Source organism: Notechis scutatus, chromosome 1 (genome assembly GCF_049901735.1).
Source record: "Notechis scutatus isolate UNSWTSFEM ecotype Mainland chromosome 1, rNotScu1.2, whole genome shotgun sequence".
In the NCBI taxonomy this organism is placed as follows: domain Eukaryota; kingdom Metazoa; phylum Chordata; class Lepidosauria; order Squamata; family Elapidae; genus Notechis; species Notechis scutatus.
Genome location: NC_142009.1, coordinates 159,751,818 through 159,771,602, shown reverse-complemented (window position 1 = coordinate 159,771,602; position 19,785 = coordinate 159,751,818). Strand labels below are relative to the sequence as shown.

The following is a 19,785-nucleotide window of genomic DNA, read 5'->3' as shown; positions in this document are numbered from 1 at the left end:
ATTGACCTGTCAATGGGAAATGTAGCATTCCTTATCAGAAAAATTGAGATTGAAAAATTGACAGGCTGCCACAAAGAAGAGGGGAGGGGTCAACTTATTTTCCAAAACACCAGAGGGCAGGACAAGAAATAATGGATGGAAACTAATGAAGGAGAGAAGCAACCTAGAATTGAGGAGAAACTTCCAAACAGTGAAGACAATTGACCAGTGGAACAGCTGGCCCTTCAGAAGTTGTAGGGGCTTCATCCCTTAAGACGAGACTGGACAGTCACTTGTCTGAAATGGTATAGGGTCTGCTGCTTGATCAGGGGGCTGGACTAGAAGACCTCCAAGGTCCCTTCCAGCTCTATTCTGATTCTGATTCTGAAATCAAAATGACCTGAATGGTAGTGGAGACACATTGCACAGAGATTCACACCCTTTTTGGTGCAAATTCTGATATGTATGTTCAGTGGATTGGCCACCTAGAAGCAACTGGTTAATTGTAAAGTAATTATGGCTATGAAGAGGGGAAGGAGAATATATGTGCCCTGTACTACCTCCTTATGACATTCTCCCCCCTCCCCCAACACAGACAAGGTAATAATAGCTCAAATATCTCCCTGAAAAAGGGAGACGTAATATTGTAGAAGAAAATGAGAAGACTGGAGGCTTGCAGGGACTGTCTTCAGTTGATGCACCTGGTCTGCGGAATTGGCTGTACCAGAGTTTCAATTTGTCCCTATATTCTGCAGGCTGTTAAAATTTAACCCTTGAGGTTTGAATCATCAATTATAAAGTAGCACACACTAGGATTTATTTGGTTGTCTGGCTTATTTTTACCACTTTTTAAACTCTGGACTGATGGATGTTGTAGATTGCTACAAGACTCTTTGTAGTGGAAATAAAGTCCATCCTTCAGCAATTTATAAGCTTGCAATTGTTGAAGAAGCATGGAAATTTTTTCTATATTACTGGCACACCCAAAGTCAATTGCACAAACACAAACTTCTATTATCTGCATGTCTGGGTTAGTTCAATCATAACCCTGTTTCCAGAGCTCCACTTACTTTAGTTCTAGCCTTCATGAATGCATCTAATCCAATGCGTTGGTCAGAGAACCAGTGTGGGGCAAGAATTAAGGATGAAACTTGATTTCTGCTTCCTCCTCAAGCATGGAAACTCTCTCTAGGTTGCTTTGATCCAACCACTCTTTCTCAGCCAGTGTTCTTTCCAATTTCTTACATGCCATGTGGGGAATATATATATTTTGAGTAACCTTTCCCTAGCCAAGGACACATTTATGTGCCACAATGCAAGTATATGAATAAGTTGTAAATAGTAACATGTTAAAATGTTCACATATTTCTTAATTAAAATATAAAAAGTAAAAAGTATAATAATAGGTCACACACATCCTTCAAGGCATTGTTGGCTCCTAGTGTCTGACTGCAAAGGAAGGAAGGAAGGGAGGAAGGAAGGAAGGGAGGAAGGAAGGAAGGGAGGAAGGAAGGAAGGGAGGAATTATATGAAAAGCATTTAGGTAGACACCATTCTTTCTTCCCCTTGTTTCCTTCTTCTCTGGATGTATTCTGAACTTTCTTGAATTATTCTTAATTTAAAATTTGAAACGTTTATAAAGTTAACCATGATCATGGACTTTATCCACTCAGAAAGCCACACATACTAATTAAACTTTTTTTGGGAGGAAGGAGGCTCCTCATGTGCAGGAGGCGCTGAGCTTAGGCTGATGTGTCTCCACTTGGACCCGATCCAGAACTGCAATTGCGAGGCTAAAAAAAGGACCACTGTCTACTGCCTACTGTCCCACAGCTTGGCAACACCAAGCAGCCTTTGTTGCTACAGTCATGAGCCCACAGTTTATTGATTTAATTATTATATTTATATGCTGGCCATCCCACTATCTAAAGCAACAATGTTTTAGGATGTCTAAATGTGTTGCTATTATTTTGGGTAACTTAGGTTGGTTAACTATTATTTTGCATGTACTCAGCCTTTTACTGTGTGTGCAATGAATTCTCAGCTCAACTCATCTCACAGGTTTTTATTGGGGGGAAAATGGAGGAGTGAGCACTATGTACACTTTCTTGAGCTCCTGTAAGAAAGGTGGGATATAAATTTAACAACAACATACAAATTCCTCTTCCATTCTTCTTCATAATTCCACTGCATGCAATGTATAAGTGCTATAGGAAGCAGAAACTCAGATACTACATAGCTTTATTTCAAACATTGGCCTTTCTTCAATCTTTTTTCTTCAAATTGATTGCTTTTCTTTGCAGGAAGCACTACATCTATGAACAACTGTACCATCTACTCGCTACAGGCTAGTGAATCTCAGTGCCCAGTAGACAAGTCTGGTACCAGCACTGATTATACATGTGAACTAAATACCACCTATGGTGCTCGTGCCAATAAAATACTCAAAGTGACATATTTTCGAGTGGGTAAGCATCTTTTTGGATACAGCGCCTGTTTTCTGATTGTTGTGGATGGATTCAGTAATCACCTGAGAAAACCTGTAGTACTAGATTTAGAATACAGTATTGAAGCTAGCACTTTTGTGTAAATGCTTCTAGCTAGGCTGCAGTTTAAGGGATGGACTATCAATGAATGTGGACAAAATGAAACTGTACAAAGTTTGTGGCAAGAGACCAGGATCCCGGGAAAGCAAGAAGGGGAGTAGTGCCAGACTTTGATCCATGGAAAGTTTGTTCAGTTCCTCCACTGGGTTCTAAAAGTTCTTCAAACTTTAACTGTTCATTTTAAACTTTGCTCTTAAATTTTGGATATAGGCTTGACTCATACAATTCTCCATATAGCCTTTCATCTCATCTCACATTGCTGGCCAAACATTGTTTGTAAATATGTGTTGTATCCTCTTCTGATATTATAGAATGGAGAGTGGGGTTTTTTTCTGCTTTAAAAAAAAGATAGATTAGATAGATAGATAGATAGATAGATAGATAGATAGATAGATAGATAGATAGATAGATAGATAGATAGATAGATAGATAGATAGATAGATAGATAGATAGATAGATAGATAATAGCCATGCAGGCATGCAGGGATAGATAGATAGATAGATAGATAGATAGATAGATAGATAGATAGATAGATAGATAGATAGATAGATAGATAGATAGATAGATAGATAGATAGATAGATAGATAGATAGATAGATAGATAGATAGATAGAGGGTGGGGCAATTGCCAATTTTTCTGCTATTGAATCCTTGTTAGAGCATGCCTGCCAATTAATGGGCAATCTTCACAGAGTATGGTGAAATTTTCTGGACTGTAGACATCAAAAACCACCCACAGCCATTAACAAGATGGTGTAAACAAATCCATCTGTTTTAAAAAATACAAGAGGAAATACTTCATTAAACCATGCTAAGGAACACAGCAAATGATGGAAGCAAAACATTTTAGGATTGAGAACTACAATGATCAATAAAAGATTAGAACAAGTGTTGTAAGGTAGAACTAATGTCTTGATACATGAGAACTAATCTTTGTATTAAGAAGGCAAATCACACAATTCTCCAATAAGTCTCTTTTGTAATGCTGGTCTCATAATGAAATACTAAATAATGTCTCTTTATTTTATGTTTCACCAGCAAAAATAACCCTTTCTAGTTCAAAGGACATTGTTTCTGAGGGAGATGCTTTCTTTTTAACATGCCAGAGTGATGTCAGCAATTATGACACAGTCATTTGGAAAATTCACAATGGCAGGACTATTAAGCAAATAGATAGTAGGTGGTACACCACCACGAAGACCTTCACAGGTGCCACGTCTGTGCTGAGTGTACCTAGAGCAAACCAGGACTGGACTGGTGAGTCAAGACATGAATCATTTCACTCAGCCATCCCATTCATGAGAAAAATAATTTTATCAATGAAATAACAACGTGTTCACTAAAGTGGCTTTTCAATGTTTCTACTTTTTTATTTATTTATTTTATTTATTTATTTGATTTGTCAATCATTTACAAGATACAGGAATAATAATAAACATAGTTTTGAATACATGAGATGGATACTTATAAGAAAAATAAAAAGAAACAATAGGATAGGGAAGGTAGGCACGATTGGTGCACTATTGCACGGCCCCTACAGGTCTCTTAGGAAGGGGTGAGGTCAAAAGTAGACAATCTAAGGTTAAAGTTTTTGGGGTTTGGGGAAGAAACCACAGAGACAGGTAGAGTATTCCAAACATTGACGACCACTCTGTTGCTGAAGTCGTATTTCCTGCAATCCAGTTTGGTGTGGTTAACCTTGAGTTTGTATCTATTGTGTGCTCTTGTATTGTTATGATTGAAGCTGAAGTATTCATTTGCAGGTAGGACATTGCAATGTATGATTTTATATACTATATTTAGATTGGACCGGAGGTGGCGTAGTTCTAGATTTTCTAGGTCTAGAGTTTCAAGTCTGGTGGCATAAGGTATTCTGCAATGAGTAGAGGAGCGGAGAACTCTTCTTGTGAAATATTTCTGGACTTTCTCAATTGTGTTAATATCAGATACATGATATGGGTTCCAGACTGATGAGCTGTATTCGAATATAGGTCTAGCAAATGTTTTGTATGCTCTAGTTAGTAGTGTGATATTACCAGAGAAAAAGCTACGTACGATTAGGTTAACAACTCTTAATGCCTTTTTGGCTATGTAGTTACAGTGGGCTCTAGCACTTAGATCATTAGAGATGAGTACTCCAATGTCCTTGACAGAGTTTGGATCCTCAACAAGGTCTTGACTATTTTATTTTCTGATTTTTTTTGCCAATAGGTAAGACAGAGCATTTATTTGTTGAGATTTGAAGTTGCCATTTGATTGACCATTCTGATACATAGTCAAGGTCTTTTTGGAGGGTAGTAGTATTGTCTATGGTGTTAAAAAGCTTTACATCATCAGCAAAGAGAACACAGTTGCTCTTAATATGATCACAGAGGTTATTTATGTAGAGTATGAAAAGAGTTGGTCCTAGAACACTGCCTTGACACCACTGTTGACAGGTACAGAATTTGATAGGACGCTCCCAATTTTGACCATTTGTTGCCTGTTTGACAGGAATGCTTCTATCCAGTTATGCAGGTGTCCAGAGGTACCGTAAGATTTTAGTTTTAGTAGTAGTTTGTCGTGTACCACTGAATCAAAGGCTTTACAGAAGTCTATGTAGATTGCGTCTATTGCTTTGCCCTGGTCGAGTTGTGTCGTCCATATGTTTTTGCAGTGTAAGAGTTGCAGATTGCAGGATAGTTTTTTTCTGAAACCAAATTGTTTATTGGAGAGTAGGTTGTTTGTCTCTAAGTGGAGGATAATGGATTGGTTAATAATTGATTCCATGACTTTACGGGTGACGCAGCATAAGGAGATTGGTCTGTAATTTTCAACAAGGCTGAAGATGAAGATGGGGATGACCGTGGCTTTTTTTATTTTAGAGGACTTTAATAGTAGTTGTTGCTGCTTTAAACCTGTCTGTTGTTAATTTCTTTAGAATTGCATTTGTTAAACCTGTTGTTTTATTTTTCTAGGCATCTATACATGCAACTTTTCCCAAAGTTTTTTGAGCAGCTTTGGAAATATAACAATTAAAGTTATTCCTTTGCTCCGGCCTCAAGAGATCATAAGAGATCCCATAGAGACTGTCATTTCTTGTCCATCAACAAGAATTCTAGAATGCTGTACACGGCGGATGGAAAATTACATTGTTCATTTGTTTTCTCATGATCACAATATGCCTTTACGCATTAGGGCAGGTAAGTAATCATAGGCTGCATGGAAGAAGAGCTGTTGATGAAAAGCTAGATATCCATTTCTCTTGAAAACTTAATGGGGGTTTGGCAAGGTCAAATGCAACCATGAAAATCACAGTTTGCTTCTACATCAGTGTTTCTCAACCTCTGCAGATTTCAGATGTGCGAATCTCAATTCATGCTGGCTGAGAATTTCTGGGAGTTGATGTCCACACATCTTAAAGGTTAGCAAGAGTGAGAAACACTGTACCAGAGCTTTGTAGCAGGGGTTGAATAATCTGAGATTCAGCACCAGTTCCCTTAGTGATCCCCACATTCTTAATTCCCTAATGTTGATTAGTATTGAAGGAATAACCTATATCAGGTGTCTATGTGAAGGGCTCCTTGATACTCTCTGAGCTTGGTTGTTTTCTTGCAGATGTTTCATTATCCAAACTAAGTAACATCATCTGTGCTAGTAAGCATTCCCATTCCTTACTCGCACTGATGATGTTACCTACTTTGGATAATGAAATGTCTGCAAGAAAACAACCAAGCTCAGAGAGCACCAAGGACCCCTCATTTCAACCCAGCTACAAATATTCTCCATTATCAGGAGTCTAAGTTGTAGAAGGCAACTGGATAAAAACAGGGTCTAAGCTCTCAGAGTCTCAACTGAAGCTGTCAAGCTATTTACAAACAGTTAAAAAGTTGTTTTCTCAGAGATTTAACACAAAATGTCTTTACCTAACTAGATATGAATACATCTGTTTTAATAAACCTGACTAGTATCTAGGTTAAGAATGGGAGACTAGCTTCTTATTCTGGAGGTTAAAACCTTAACCCCACATTAAATAATTTGTTCCTTTACAGAAAGAAGGGAAAGAAATAATCTCAATTGCTACTATTCCATACAAAGTTTCACAGACATACACTGCAATTCCAAAGAACATGATCTCCAGGTATATTGTATGTTTATGAATCAGATCAATCATAATGTGACAAGTCCAGCTATGGTCCTACATTTTGTACCAGGTAAGAGAGAATGCCATTGCATAAATCAGTCACTAAATGCATGCAAGTCAATCTTATTATCTCTAGTATGAACAAGTTTGCTTGAAAAATAACTGGAGAACAATAACAGATAATTTGTTCATGCTGGGTCTTTTACATTTTGCATTTTTCTCTGAAGATTGATTTTCACATTAGAGAAAAATGGGAGAGATATTTTTTCTGTTCCAAAAATATCTTGTTCTGCACTTCCTCACTGGAAAACAGGAAGTTTAATATGAAGACATACTTACTTCCCTTTTCCTTCCAAATTTGAAGCCCTATATAATTGTGTCCTTAGAAAAGCCATCCTCCTTTAACATCTAAAAGTTAGGCTTATTGTGTGGGGGGGGGGATTCTCCATGATCAACTCTTCACACACTTTAATTGGAATAGATTACAGGATTTTTCAGTTAAAAACAATTTCTTTGTAATGTAGTAAGAAGCAGATGTTTTGTTCATATGTGCAATGGAAGATTTCTTATTCCTGACAAACTGTACCTAGCTTTATAAATATGTAAGTAGACATCTGACTCAGAAAGCAAGATGTAACTTTTAAAAACCTTTTTTTTCCCACAGCAAAAAATGTGGTGTGCAATTCCTCAGACATTGGTGTGGGAGCAAATGAAGCACAGATCATAAAACCTTGCTTAAATTTCCATGGGACAAGTAACTCTGTGAGAGGAAACATCACTTATAGATGTGATCGTACAAAATGGACTGTTCATAGAAACAACTGCCTGGCCGGTCCCATCAATAACCTTTTGGATTCTGCTGAGGTAATCGTGCTCCAGTCTCCACAATGAGCCCAGGCCAAGTAGGGGATTTGAGGTCTATTGAAACAAAATGCTCTGAGAATTGAGGTCAATGGATGAGGCCTGAGTGACCTTCCCTTTAGTTCTTCAACCTGGTTGTTAGAACCAAGAGTTTTCTGCCTCATAGGGAGGACTGATTATCTCTTTTACTGATGTTGTCTAGGAAGTACAAAGTCCCAGTAGCTTTGATTAATGGTCAAGAACATAGATTCATTTTTCCATCTCATTCCACAGTCTTCGAACAGCTGGACAGCACAAGTGGTCCTTGGTTTCTGAATGAGACTGACATTGCCATCGCTAACAACATGGCCATAAAGTGTCACATCACATATGCTGCAACATTTTATATGTTTCTTTGTTCAACAATGTTGTAACTTCGAATGGCCACTAAATGAAAGGTCGTAATTCAAGGACTACCTATACTTCAGCAAACTACACAGCAAACTACCTGTGTGTGCGTGTATATATAGATATAAATACCTATTTCATTAATTTGACTTTAAAATACAACACACACACACAAGCATACATATACATGCATACATATAAATCAGTAATATATTTACATATATTTGCATATGTCAAGAAATATCACCACTCTCTGGAAGGATATGTAAGATTTCTGTCCTAGATTAGACTATTGTCCACGTCAGGTTGACAGTCTGGTTCATCAGGTGAGCTCAGCTTTTTCCTTCTGACTCTCTGTAGAATCATTAAAGTTAAAAAGCAGAGTTCCATTATCACACTCTCTCTAGAGGTTAGTTAACATGTCATTTTTATTTATTTACATAACTTATATAGCTGCCTATCTTATTAAATGATTCTAGACGTCTCAAAACAAGAAAATAAATATTAAAAACAAAAGCACCCTTCTCTGCAGATGACAGACCAAACCAGCCTCCCGGGTTAACCCTCATCCTAACTCAGTGATGGAGGAAGGCTAAAAGGATGGGAATCCCTCAGATTGTAGCCACTAACCTTTTAGGATTGGGGTGACCATTGAGAAGGCATGCCGTATCAGATACAACATTTAAGGACTTGAAGCATGCCCTTCCTACCTAACCTAATAAGATAGATATATACCTTCAGGATGAGGTACTCCCACAAATAATCTGGCCCTATGTCATGTAAGGCTTTAAAGATAATAACCAGCACTTTGAGTTGCACCCGGAAGCAACTGAGAGTCAGTGAAGCTCACACAGCACTGGTGAATTCAGGTGAACTATCAGGCATCCAAAACTATGTGCTGCTGCATTCTGGATCTGTTGCAAGTTCTGGATAGTCCTCAAGGGCAATCCCGTGTAGAATGCATCGCAATAAACAAATGGGAGATGACTAAGGTAGAAATGACCATGAGCAAAACCTCCCAGTCCAGGAATGGGTGAAATTGGTAGGCAATATGAATTTGTTTAAGGGTTTCCCTGGCCCCAACTGCCACCTGCTCTTCTAGCAGAAGCCACAAGACTAGGAAGACCCCAAAATTGCATATCAGATTCGGGGGCATATTACTCCATCCAGAGTCAGAGATACCAATTGTCCTGACTTTAAGGGGCCCAAACTATGTGACCATTCCATCTTTCTGGGATTGAGTTGCAGCCAGTTTCTCTCTTCTCCTCTCAGATTTTTACACAGGCATTGAGCCAGCATCTGAACAGTATTGTCGGGGGGGGGGGGACCTAATTATTGAGCATAGCTGCACTTAATAACAATTGAACAGACAGCATACCACAAAAAGTCTCACTTTAGGATTCAGAGGTTTATTAGAATTTAAAGCATAGCAAACACCAAAGACTTACATTAATCATATTGCAATGAAGGTCAATCAGACAAGCAGTCAAATGGGTCAGCTTGAAGTTGATTGGCAGCTTCCTATTATTCATCTTTGTCTTTTATACCTTAAAACCACAAACCATGTGAGTTTTGGGATCTATCCCTAATGTCATCGAAACCAAGTCAGTTTCTCCTTAATCATGCAATGTTGTTTTACTGCCAACCTCAATCTTACACCGTTGCTCTTTTGCCAACTACAATCTTGCAATGTTGCCAGTTGCCTAGTTCCCTATTCCCTAGAACCTCAGTTCCTCATATTCAGTAGAACAAGGAACCGAAGGTGCGGGTAAAGAGGAATGATGCCTTAAGACATACTTTACAAAGGAAATCACATATTAAGACATGATTCTAAGTGTGCAGATTATTATTCAAGTTTAGTTTTCTTGTAAGTACTCAAGGTTAAATATTCTGTCTTTCTACCCATACTCATTTTACAAAATGGTCTTTTCATGTTAGCCTATGGTCATGTTGATAAACTAGCAACCTGTGAGACTCCTTAGTCAGGCTCCATAGAAATACCTCAGATTCCATAAACTCTGACCCAAGAGCCCCCCAGGCCCATGACCTCCCATCAGAGACCCATTTTCCTTTTTCAGTATCTTTTGCCTGGCATCAGCACATGGATGATACCAAATTCCAGGCTGCCAGATGACCTTTCCTGATGGCTTCATATAGATAAATAGGAGGGGAGAGAAACCCAAGACCTGAGGCACCTCACGTAGCAGGAATCTGGGATTGGATCTCTCCTTCACCACCAACTCTGTCTGGTACCAGCCACATGGGAAAGGGTACCATTGCCAAGCAGTGCCTCTTATTCCTAATCCCCAGAGCCAGTCAAACAAGATTCTATGGCTGATGGTATCAGAATCTGCTGACAGACTCAGGAAAGTCAAGATAGAGGCACCAGTCCTATCCTGAGCCACAAACACATGTTCTTTTCTCTGTCTTACTTATACCGTGGCCACTCTGGGCAGAAAAGGACTGGACATTATGAGTTATCACTCTCAACGTTATTACCAACCTGCTTTAACCACCTCCACCTCCCACCTCCAGCAGTCTCCAAAAGGAAAAACAGTAAATAACTATGGTGTCTTCTTCAAAGTTGATTGTCTCTTTAGCTGTGGCAACTGGACATTGTTAACTTGTGAAGACTTAAGGGATTGTGCCTTCATTGTCAGGTCACAAGCAGAGTTCCCAAAATTCAGTACTTTTTTTTCAAGCAGCCAAAGCTGTTTAGTTTAGCTGATGATCCAGCCGTGTCATCTGATTTGTCTTTAACATGTTTAATTCTAATTCTAGTCTTTAGCTTCCAGTCCAGAGTCCCAGAAGAAGTTGCCCGCGTTCCTTAAAAAACTGAAAGAAACCACCAAGCAGACACAGGAGGAAATAAACAAGTCTGCTGCAAACTTAAATGCTATTCTTGAAACCCTGACTTTGGTATCAGTAATACCAGTAGAGGCGAATGAAGAGAATATGGCAGTAAGTGGCAAATGGCTTGGGGGTACTTTACTTGTTATATACTTGAAGGGAGTTAATATCAGTATCGAAAGCAGAATAAGAAACATAATAGCACTTTTTTTTTTAACTTGAAAAGTCTTAAGTGTCTACAGAAGGAGTCAATCCTTATGATCTTTTAAACCAACTTTCCCCATCCAGAACTCCTGGTCTTCTTTTCAGTATCTTTGTTCTAAACCAAACCTTGTTCCAAGGAAACAAACACCAAACAGAGGTAAAAGCAAAACCTTTTAATGCTTCTCTGCAAATTCTGTTCATTCACAGTTAAAAGGCTATGAAAACTAATTGTCCCTGATAAGAACGAGCCTTGTCAAGGTTGTGCAAGGCTGCCAAGAACACTAGATTAAGTTGCCAAAAAATATTCAAAACAAAAAGTCTCCAAACACAAACCAGGATAGTCCGAACATCCACAAGGCTTGAAGTGCAAGAACGTCTTTGCTTCCTGCAAAGAATTCCGGTTTCTCAGGCTGGCTTTTATCTCTTAAGGCAGTGGCCCCCAACCTTTTTTGTGCCACGGCCCGGTACCGGTATCACAAAATGATCCGCGACCCGGTACTGGCATCAGCACGCATGGCAAGGCGAGCCGAGCGACCGGCCAGCCAGCCGTCCCCCGCTTCTCCCCGCCACCTTCAACTCCTCCTTTGTAGCTTTGTCGATGGGCTTCGGGACGGCTTCGGGACGGTCGCTCAGCTCGCCTTGCCTTGGGTGCTGAAAGAATCCTCGCGCCTTAGTTTTGTTTGAAGCTGCCCCCCCCTTTGATGAAACTAAGGCGCGAGGATTCCTTCAGGACCCAAACGCCGCTTTCCAACCGGAAAAGCTCACCGGAAGCACTTTCTCATCAAAACAACATGGCAGCGCCCAGCAAACCGGCGGCCCGGTAGAAAATGTTCCACGGACCGGTACCGGTCCGGGGCCCGGTGGTTGGGGACCCCTGTCTTAAGGGAAGGGCTATTCCCTTGCAGCCTTACTCCCGAGTCGCCCGTACTTCTGCAACTGCTCTTTCCTTTGAGCATCCCTGCGCGCATGCGCACTGGGCACAGGCTCCTCGGGGTCCTCTGCATCACTGCTGCCAGCCTCCATAATCTCCAAAGGCAGCACTCCACTCCCTGATGGTCCTGGCCCCATCCCTGCATTACACACAGACTCCTTATCCAAACCCACACTCTCCGAGGCCTCAGCATTCGCATCTGCTGCCGGCGAACCACGACAATTTTCTCCAAAATTTCCTAACTGCTCAGTTGGTCTCTGCCAACCCTACTGAAACCCAAACTGATTTCTGGCCATGCTCTTTTTGGGAGCGCTATTTCTGATGATTACATATGAATGCATATACGTTCATAGAGATACACAAATGGGCCATGCACAAACACATTTTCTTGGGTGGGTCAAAGCTCCCTGACTGGGACTGACTGATGACAAAGTGAGAGCACTGTATAGGATTTTTGTGTTCATACAGTAATTGTTTTCTATTTAATGTTCCTTTTTGAAATACTGTAGGATATTTGAAATTACAATAACTATGACATGATGGTAATTTGGGGAGGATCTTGTTAAATTCACGATAAGCTTGGTGATAACCTTAAAATCAGAGCAAAGTTCCAATTTTGATGGAGAAATGATTAAATATTATTAGGGATCTTACGTGGACCCTTACTCGTAGATGCCCAGCTGCTGCTAATAGAGGTTAATGACTAATCCTTTGTATAATTCTCCACTGTTATAATGTCTGAACTTAATTACATATTTCAAGCGTGAGAGGAATTTTAGACTTCAGCACTAGGATTTTTGTGTGGAAGTTGGTAAGTGGATTGATATACACTGACAGGAAGAGGATTTTCTAATGCAACCTGGTAATTAAAAATAATTATTATTCTCCCCTCCTCCTTTTTTTTTTTTTTTTTGCAGAACTTTGGATCTACTGTCGAAACTATTATCACCAGTCCAACAGAAACTTGGAAACATGTACAGAATGGGAGCTCTCAATTACTTGGCTCAGTAGAACAATTTATAGGATCACTCCAACCAATTAATCAATCTGTTCCTTCGATCATACACGACAGTCTTCAAATCAAAGGAACTGTTCTTGGGAAAAGTAGTACCTCCATTTATAACAGCAGCTTTGCTTTTCTCCAGTCTGCAGGCCTCAGGGGAAGTGTGCTTATTGAGGATGTAAAATTTGATATTGAGAAATCAATCACGATAGTCAGTGTGGCTTATTCAACAATTCAACGTATCATTCCACAGTATAGTAAGGAAATGGTAAATAGTTTGGTAATGACAACAGTAATAAATCCCCAAATAAATGAGGATTTCCAGATCAAAATGGCTTTTGCAAAGCGTGAAAAGGCTATGAGCAATCCACAATGTGTCTTTTGGAATTTCAGTTTGGCAGAAGGAGGAAACTGGGATAATACAGGCTGTGAAACTGAAGATGATGGGGACAGTGTCATTTGCTCTTGCAATCATACAACATCCTTTGCCATGCTCATGTCTCCCTATCAGGAAACTTCACTGGATGAATTGACTTACCTCACTTACATTGGCCTGGGCCTTTCTATAGTGAGCCTGATGATTTGCCTTGGAATAGAACTGCTTGTGTGGAAATCAGTCACTAAAACAAGAATTGCCTACTTGCGCCATGTTTGCATTCTGAACATTGCAGTTTCTCTCTTGAGTGCAGATATCTGCTTCATTGTTGTTGCTGCAACACATGACCAAAATTATGAAGTGGAGGGGAATCTTTGCATAGTTGCAACTTATTTCATTCACTATTTCTACCTCTGTGTCTTCTTTTGGATGCTCGCTTTGGGACTGATGCTCTTCTATCACTTGGTCTTTCTTCTACACAATGCAAGCAAGACCCTCATGAAAACCATTGGCTTCTGCTTGGGATACATCTGTCCTCTAATAATATCAGTCATCACACTAGCCAGCACCCTTCCATATTCCTCTTACACAAGGAAAAAGAGTTGCTTTCTCAACTGGGAGGAAAGCAAAGCCCTCCTGGCCTTAGTGATTCCCGCCATGATCATTGTTGCTATTAATACTATTGTTACTGCTGTGGTTATAGCAAAAATATCAAGACGTTCAATTGGGGAAAAGTCTATCAATGAAGAAAAAAGTTCTTTGTACCGAATTGCCAAGAGCATTGGTGTATTGACACCGCTATTAGGTCTTACTTGGGGATTTGGACTGGCCACAGTTGTTCCAGGAAGTCCCAAAATATTCCAGATGTTATTTACGATTTTCAACGCCTTTCAGGTAAGCGGATTGATAATATCAGATGTTTGGAATAGTTAGATATCAAAAACATCATTGACATTTTCTTTGGGTATCTCATTGTGTTATAATACATACTTAATCTAAACTGAGGGGTGATGCAAGCTGCTCTTTCCATAACATGAAATCTAATGATGTCACTGATATCAGCATCCTAGATGAAGATTGTTTTCAAGAACAATCACATTGTTCTTGAAAATGGCAAAGCTAATACCGTGTTTCTCACAAAATAAGGCCGGGCCTTATTTTTTTTTGACCCCCGAAAAAACAGCTAGGCCATCTTTTCGGGGGTGACTTAATTCCCCCCCTTGCATCCTCGGGTGGGCGGGCGGCGACAGCTTGGATGTTCGGGAGACCTTCCGCCACCGTTGCTTTCCCTTCTCCCTTGCTGCCACGGCATTAGAGCAACACCACGGCATCTGGCGCAGCCACGTGTGGCCAGTCAGGGCTCCTCCCTGCAACCGGAGCCCTGAGGAGACACTTGGCTTCAGGCGCTCCTGTCGCCGTCTTCCCTTTGCCTCGAAGGTAAGCGAATTATTTTAAAAATGACACCCTACTACAACAAAGCCTCCCTGCCCGAGAGGGCAGCCCAACCCACGTGGGGAGGCAAATCTCCCGGGGCCGCAGTGCAGGATTGGCCCACCTCGGAGAAGCGCCCAGCCGCCATCCCTGCCTGGCGCCGGGCAGAGCGCGAAGAGCTCAGCTTGGGGCGCCCAGAGCAGCTGACAGATGGGCCTTCCTTCCCAGCGGCAGAGCTCTCACCAAGGCAGTGAGCGCCTCCCCGCCGGGCCCTCCGCTCATCCCACCAGGGCCACGCCGGAGCCGTGTGGGCTGGGCAGAGCCGGGAAAGCGAGCTGTGGGCGAGGCGCTTGCTGCCTTGGTGAGAGCTCTGCTGCCGGGAAGGAGGGCCCGCCTGTCAGCTGCGCTGGGCGCCCCAGGCGGAGCTCTTCGCTCTCTGCCCGGCGCCAGGCAGGGATGCCATCTGGGCGCTTCTCCTGAGGTGGGTCGATCCTGCGCTGCGGCGCCGGGAGATTCGCCTCCCCACGTGGGGTTGGGCTGCCCTCTCGGGCAGGGGAGTCTTTGTCGTACCAGTAGTAGGGCATCATTTTTAAAAGAATTGGCTTTGCCTTCGAAGGTGAAGGGAAGACAGTGACAGGAGCGCCTGCAGCCGAGTGTCTCCTCAGGGCTCCGGTTGCAGGGAGGAGCCCTGGCTGGCCGCATGTGGCTGCGCCAAATGCCGCGGCATTGCTCTAATGCCGCGGCAGCAAGGGAGAAGGGAAAGCAACGGTGGCGGAATGTCTCCCGGTATGAAGTGCCCCACCAACGCAGGCAGCACCATATCCGGGCATGCAACAAAAGTACTTCCTAACGGCAAGCCCCCCCGCCATTCCCCCCCCCCATTTTGCATGTTTAATATGGGCCTTAATTTGGGGGGAGGGGCTTAATTTGATTTTATGCCAATAAAACATGGTGGGGCTTCCTATTGGTGGAGGCCGTATTGTTGGAGAAACACGGTAGTAGTTTTTGCCATCCAGGGATGCTGTATCAGAGAAATAGGTGGCATAAAATTTTAATAATGTTAATAAATCAATAGACTGAATGCATGAATGAGTTCAGTTACCCACTTCTAGAACTTTGGTTTGGCATAGAAATAAGCCAAACAACCTTATGCAAAATAAATAATCATAATTATCTCTGTGGATTTTAATTGGCGTATACTTTTCTAGTCTAAGACCAAACTAAACAAATCACTGAGGGAACTATATGGTATCCAGAATGTATAAAATTAAATAAACAAATAAAGAAGCAATTCTGATCTCTGTCTTGAGGACTGTGGGGAACGCAGGCAGATCTAAGTTACTGTCTCTCCTTGAAACAGACCCTTCTAGACCCAATGTTGGTAATTTGTTCTTATATTGTCTAGGGGACGGCTCCTCATACATCACTTCTCAAGTTTTCAAATTTTTTTAAAGAGCTGTAACCATCAGAGGAGATCGTTGTAATTCCCCTTAGTCAAGTTTTTGGTGACCAAATGTTCACGATTAATTTTCTTATGTTCTTCTTTTGTTGTACTTGTCTGTGACCGCAAATAAAGTATTATTATAAATAAAGAAGCAATTCTGATCTCTGAGTCTTGAGAACTGTGGGGAATTATGTTCTCTTTCCTGATTCCTAGCAACCTGTCCTGAGTCAGTTAGTTGTTTCTGAATGTTCCAGACCAAGGAAGTGATCAGAACATCCATTTCTTTTTTGAAAATTTGAAAATTTGTTTCTCGTATGGACCAATGTTTTGTTTATCAGCCCTTTTAAATGTTGTCTTAGATTGCTTGCAATTTCTCTACATTGAAATGGGCTATTTTTCTTCATACTCTTCATATTTCATACTTTTTCCTCTGTAATAATACTAATTGGAAATCAGACATAGTGTACACTTTGTATAGTAGTGTAAGAACTGAAATATGTAATTTCAATCTTTGCATATTTTTCAGGGATTATTCGTTCTGTTGGGTGGAACGCTCTGGGATAGGAAGGTAGGAACACAATTTTAGGATATTTACTGTTTTGTATTTATTGTTTTATTTCATAATAAAATTATATGCATACAATTACACGCAACTACAGACATGATTAAATATTAGCATTCATTTTCTCTGAAACACACAGGTACGAGAAGCTCTACTGAATAAATATTCTTGCTCAAGATGGAGTTCGCAACACTCAAAGGTAATATTCTTTCTAAATAAAGGACTGGATTTAAACACATCCTTCTAAATGGAGGAAATGACTTGTGTCAATAAAAGGGCCATTCTATGCAGTATCTGGCTTTAGCTAGAGCAGTGCATGGTGGATTTAGATTCAAAGATACCATTCCACCTCTGCAAGTGAATCATGAGAAGAATTTGACACTTTATTTCTGCAGTTGGGAGATGAGGAAAACTAATTAATCCATGCTGATTTGAAAATAAAAGCAAGTGTTTTGAGAGAGATTTATTTCTAATTGTGTACATTGTTGGCAAAATGAAAATGTACAAGCACATGTTTTGATAAAACCTCACTATATCTTTTTTATTAATATGTGTTTCCCTTTTGCAGTCAATATCGCAAGGCATGTCGGCTCCTATGCTTTCCATCAATTCACCTTTTTCAAGAACTTTAAATAATTTGTTTGGTAAAGCAGGTATGTGGTGAAAAAATAGGACAGCAACATTTCCCATTGTTGCTATTCTGTATTTTTTTTCATCCTCTCAATCCCCAAATATATATTTTATAGGCCAGTCAAATTCCTAACTCTTATACTGTTAATGAATTCTTAGTTTGTTTATAGAATTGCCTTTAGAAACATAAAAACTTCATTAAATCATTAAAGATCCAATTAGTCCAACTTTTAAGCTTGGTAACTTTGAAATGTGCATACAATTTGCCTTCTCAGTTATTTATGTAAATACATTCAACATAAATGTTCCTTTTAAACGAACAATCCATTCAGGATCTCTGAGACTTCATTGTCTTATGACTGCAGTCATCATGTCTGGAAAACAGCTAAAGATGATAAAAATGATTCTCTGGTTTGCCTCCTTGGCATGAGGGGCCCTTGGTGCTCTCTGAACTTAGTTGTTTGCTTGCAATATATGTTTTGCTACCCAATTAGGTAACTTCTTCAATGCTAACTCTTCCATTGGTCCTGACGCACGGCCCATCAGGCCAAATTGTGTGGGTATTTTCATTATCTTTGGGTATTTTCTAGATATGATTGAAAGGCAGGCAATGACACCGGAAAGCAATTTGTAAAAGACTGTTGATTGCAGCTGACAGGTTAAGAATTGAAGAGGACTATGCAGAATTTAGAATTTACTATAAACCTACATATTTTAATTTTGATGGTCTTATGCAGGCTTATTCTTGTTTGCTTTGGTTTCCTCTTAAGCTCAGTTAATGTTGAAAGGCAACTAGGCTTAGGAACTATTTTGTGCTTTATACCGTAACTAATAACTAAGCAAGACTTTTACCATTTTACTTCTCTACTCTACAGGAAAATACCAAGTCTCTTCTACGGAATCATCCACTGTATTGTCTGAAAGCACTTCAAAGGCACATACTGTACTGACATGAGTTCTTAAATACCTGCATTTTTGAAAGAGCTCAAGTATTTTTCAAATAATAACTACAGAATAAATAGTGAATAATAGAATGTTGACTTTACAGATTGTGGAAAGGAAATGGCTTTTTAATTAACTTTTTTTTTCCTGGTATACCAAATAATGAACAGACAAATAATTGAAATCTTTTAAGCTAGACATTCTGTGACTCAGGTTCTAATGCTATTTTACAGCATTATTTATTTTACAGTATCTTTCAATGTAGCCATGTTTGTTCCAATCCAGTGTTAAAAATGGACCGGTGGGAAAGACATATCACAGCCAAGAGCAAACGTTGTGTGTGCTCATATAAATTGTAGGAGCAATTTATATGAAAAAAAAAATTTTTCACTGAAGGTGAAAAAATTGCTAGTGGAATCCTAGAGATGTCAGTTCAGAAGTAAATATAATTTTCAGTGGTTCTCTTCATTTCCTGGTACATCCTTTTCTGGGGCAAACTCCAGTATAAACTCACCTGGGAAGAACTCCATTGAATTTAGCAAGACTGGCTTCTGAGTTAGAGCAATGAAATTGCACTGATCATCTTGTAAATAAACTGGAACATTTGTGTTATCAGCCTCTCCAGAAAGAGAAGCACTTTATTTTTATATTATAGAAACATGTCCAGTTCTGCTACTTGTTTTGCTAAGGAAAAACAAAGGGGACCTTTTTTTTTGTAAATATATATTTATGAGGATATGACTTAATAAAACCTGCTTGTCCAGAATTTTTTTAAAGTGTCTTGCAATTCTTGCATGATTATCTTTATGGGCTTCTGTAAGAATTTTCTAGAAAGAGGAAGAGGGGGAAAACTGCAACATAGGATATAATTATAATGTGGGGGCGGGGGGGGCGGGAAGGGTGGCCAATTTTTCTTCTGGGCATGCTTTGTTAGTGTTATATTCCATGATGAGACAAATACAGTACAGCAGATGAGGGTGAAGGCTTTTTTCTCCGAGCTTGTGGGTTGGTTTCCGTATGTTTCGTTATCAGGCTAGGTAACATCTTCCATGGAGTTTAGGGGATGTCAGTGTCGGTGTTCCTCTGTCAGGTGAGGGTCTAGTGATGGGTCAGCTGTGAGTCAGCTTGAATGAACCTTCACCCTCATCCCGCACCTGAGCTACAGATATTCACCATTATAGCACAGTACAGAAGAATTAGGGAATGCTGGGCATTTTTTTTAAATGTCCACTATCTTCATAAATCTGACAATTCACCTGTTTTGTCAAAAAAAAAAGGGAGGGGGTTTCCATGGTGTCTGTTCTGTATTGCTACATTAGCATTCTTGTAATACTCGATCCTGATTGGTTAAGACGCACCGCACTCGGATTGGCTGAGTAAGCAGCAGTGATTGGCCCGTTGCGAATCACCCGCGATTGGGTAAAACCGATCGCAGGAGATTCGAAACGATGTCAT

General features: G+C 40.3%; 1 protein-coding gene across 2 annotated transcripts in view; it reads left to right on the top strand.

The window, feature by feature from the left end:
- The window catches only part of ADGRF5 (adhesion G protein-coupled receptor F5), a 48,256-nt gene extending 29,162 nt beyond the window's left edge, over positions 1-19,094 (top strand). For both annotated transcript variants that reach the window (XM_087949210.1, XM_026679088.2), the window contains exons 11-21: positions 2,283-2,447; positions 3,625-3,843; positions 5,544-5,768; positions 6,618-6,779; positions 7,374-7,573; positions 10,739-10,918; positions 12,860-14,215; positions 16,723-16,764; positions 16,898-16,957; positions 17,327-17,411; positions 18,264-19,094. In XM_087949210.1, the coding sequence (XP_087805336.1) occupies positions 2,283-2,447; positions 3,625-3,843; positions 5,544-5,768; positions 6,618-6,779; positions 7,374-7,573; positions 10,739-10,918; positions 12,860-14,215; positions 16,723-16,764; positions 16,898-16,957; positions 17,327-17,411; positions 18,264-18,343 (2,774 nt within the window). In that variant the 3' untranslated portion in view covers positions 18,344-19,094. The remainder of the gene's footprint in view (positions 1-2,282; positions 2,448-3,624; positions 3,844-5,543; positions 5,769-6,617; positions 6,780-7,373; positions 7,574-10,738; positions 10,919-12,859; positions 14,216-16,722; positions 16,765-16,897; positions 16,958-17,326; positions 17,412-18,263) is intronic.
- Positions 19,095-19,785: the final 691 nt, after the last annotated feature.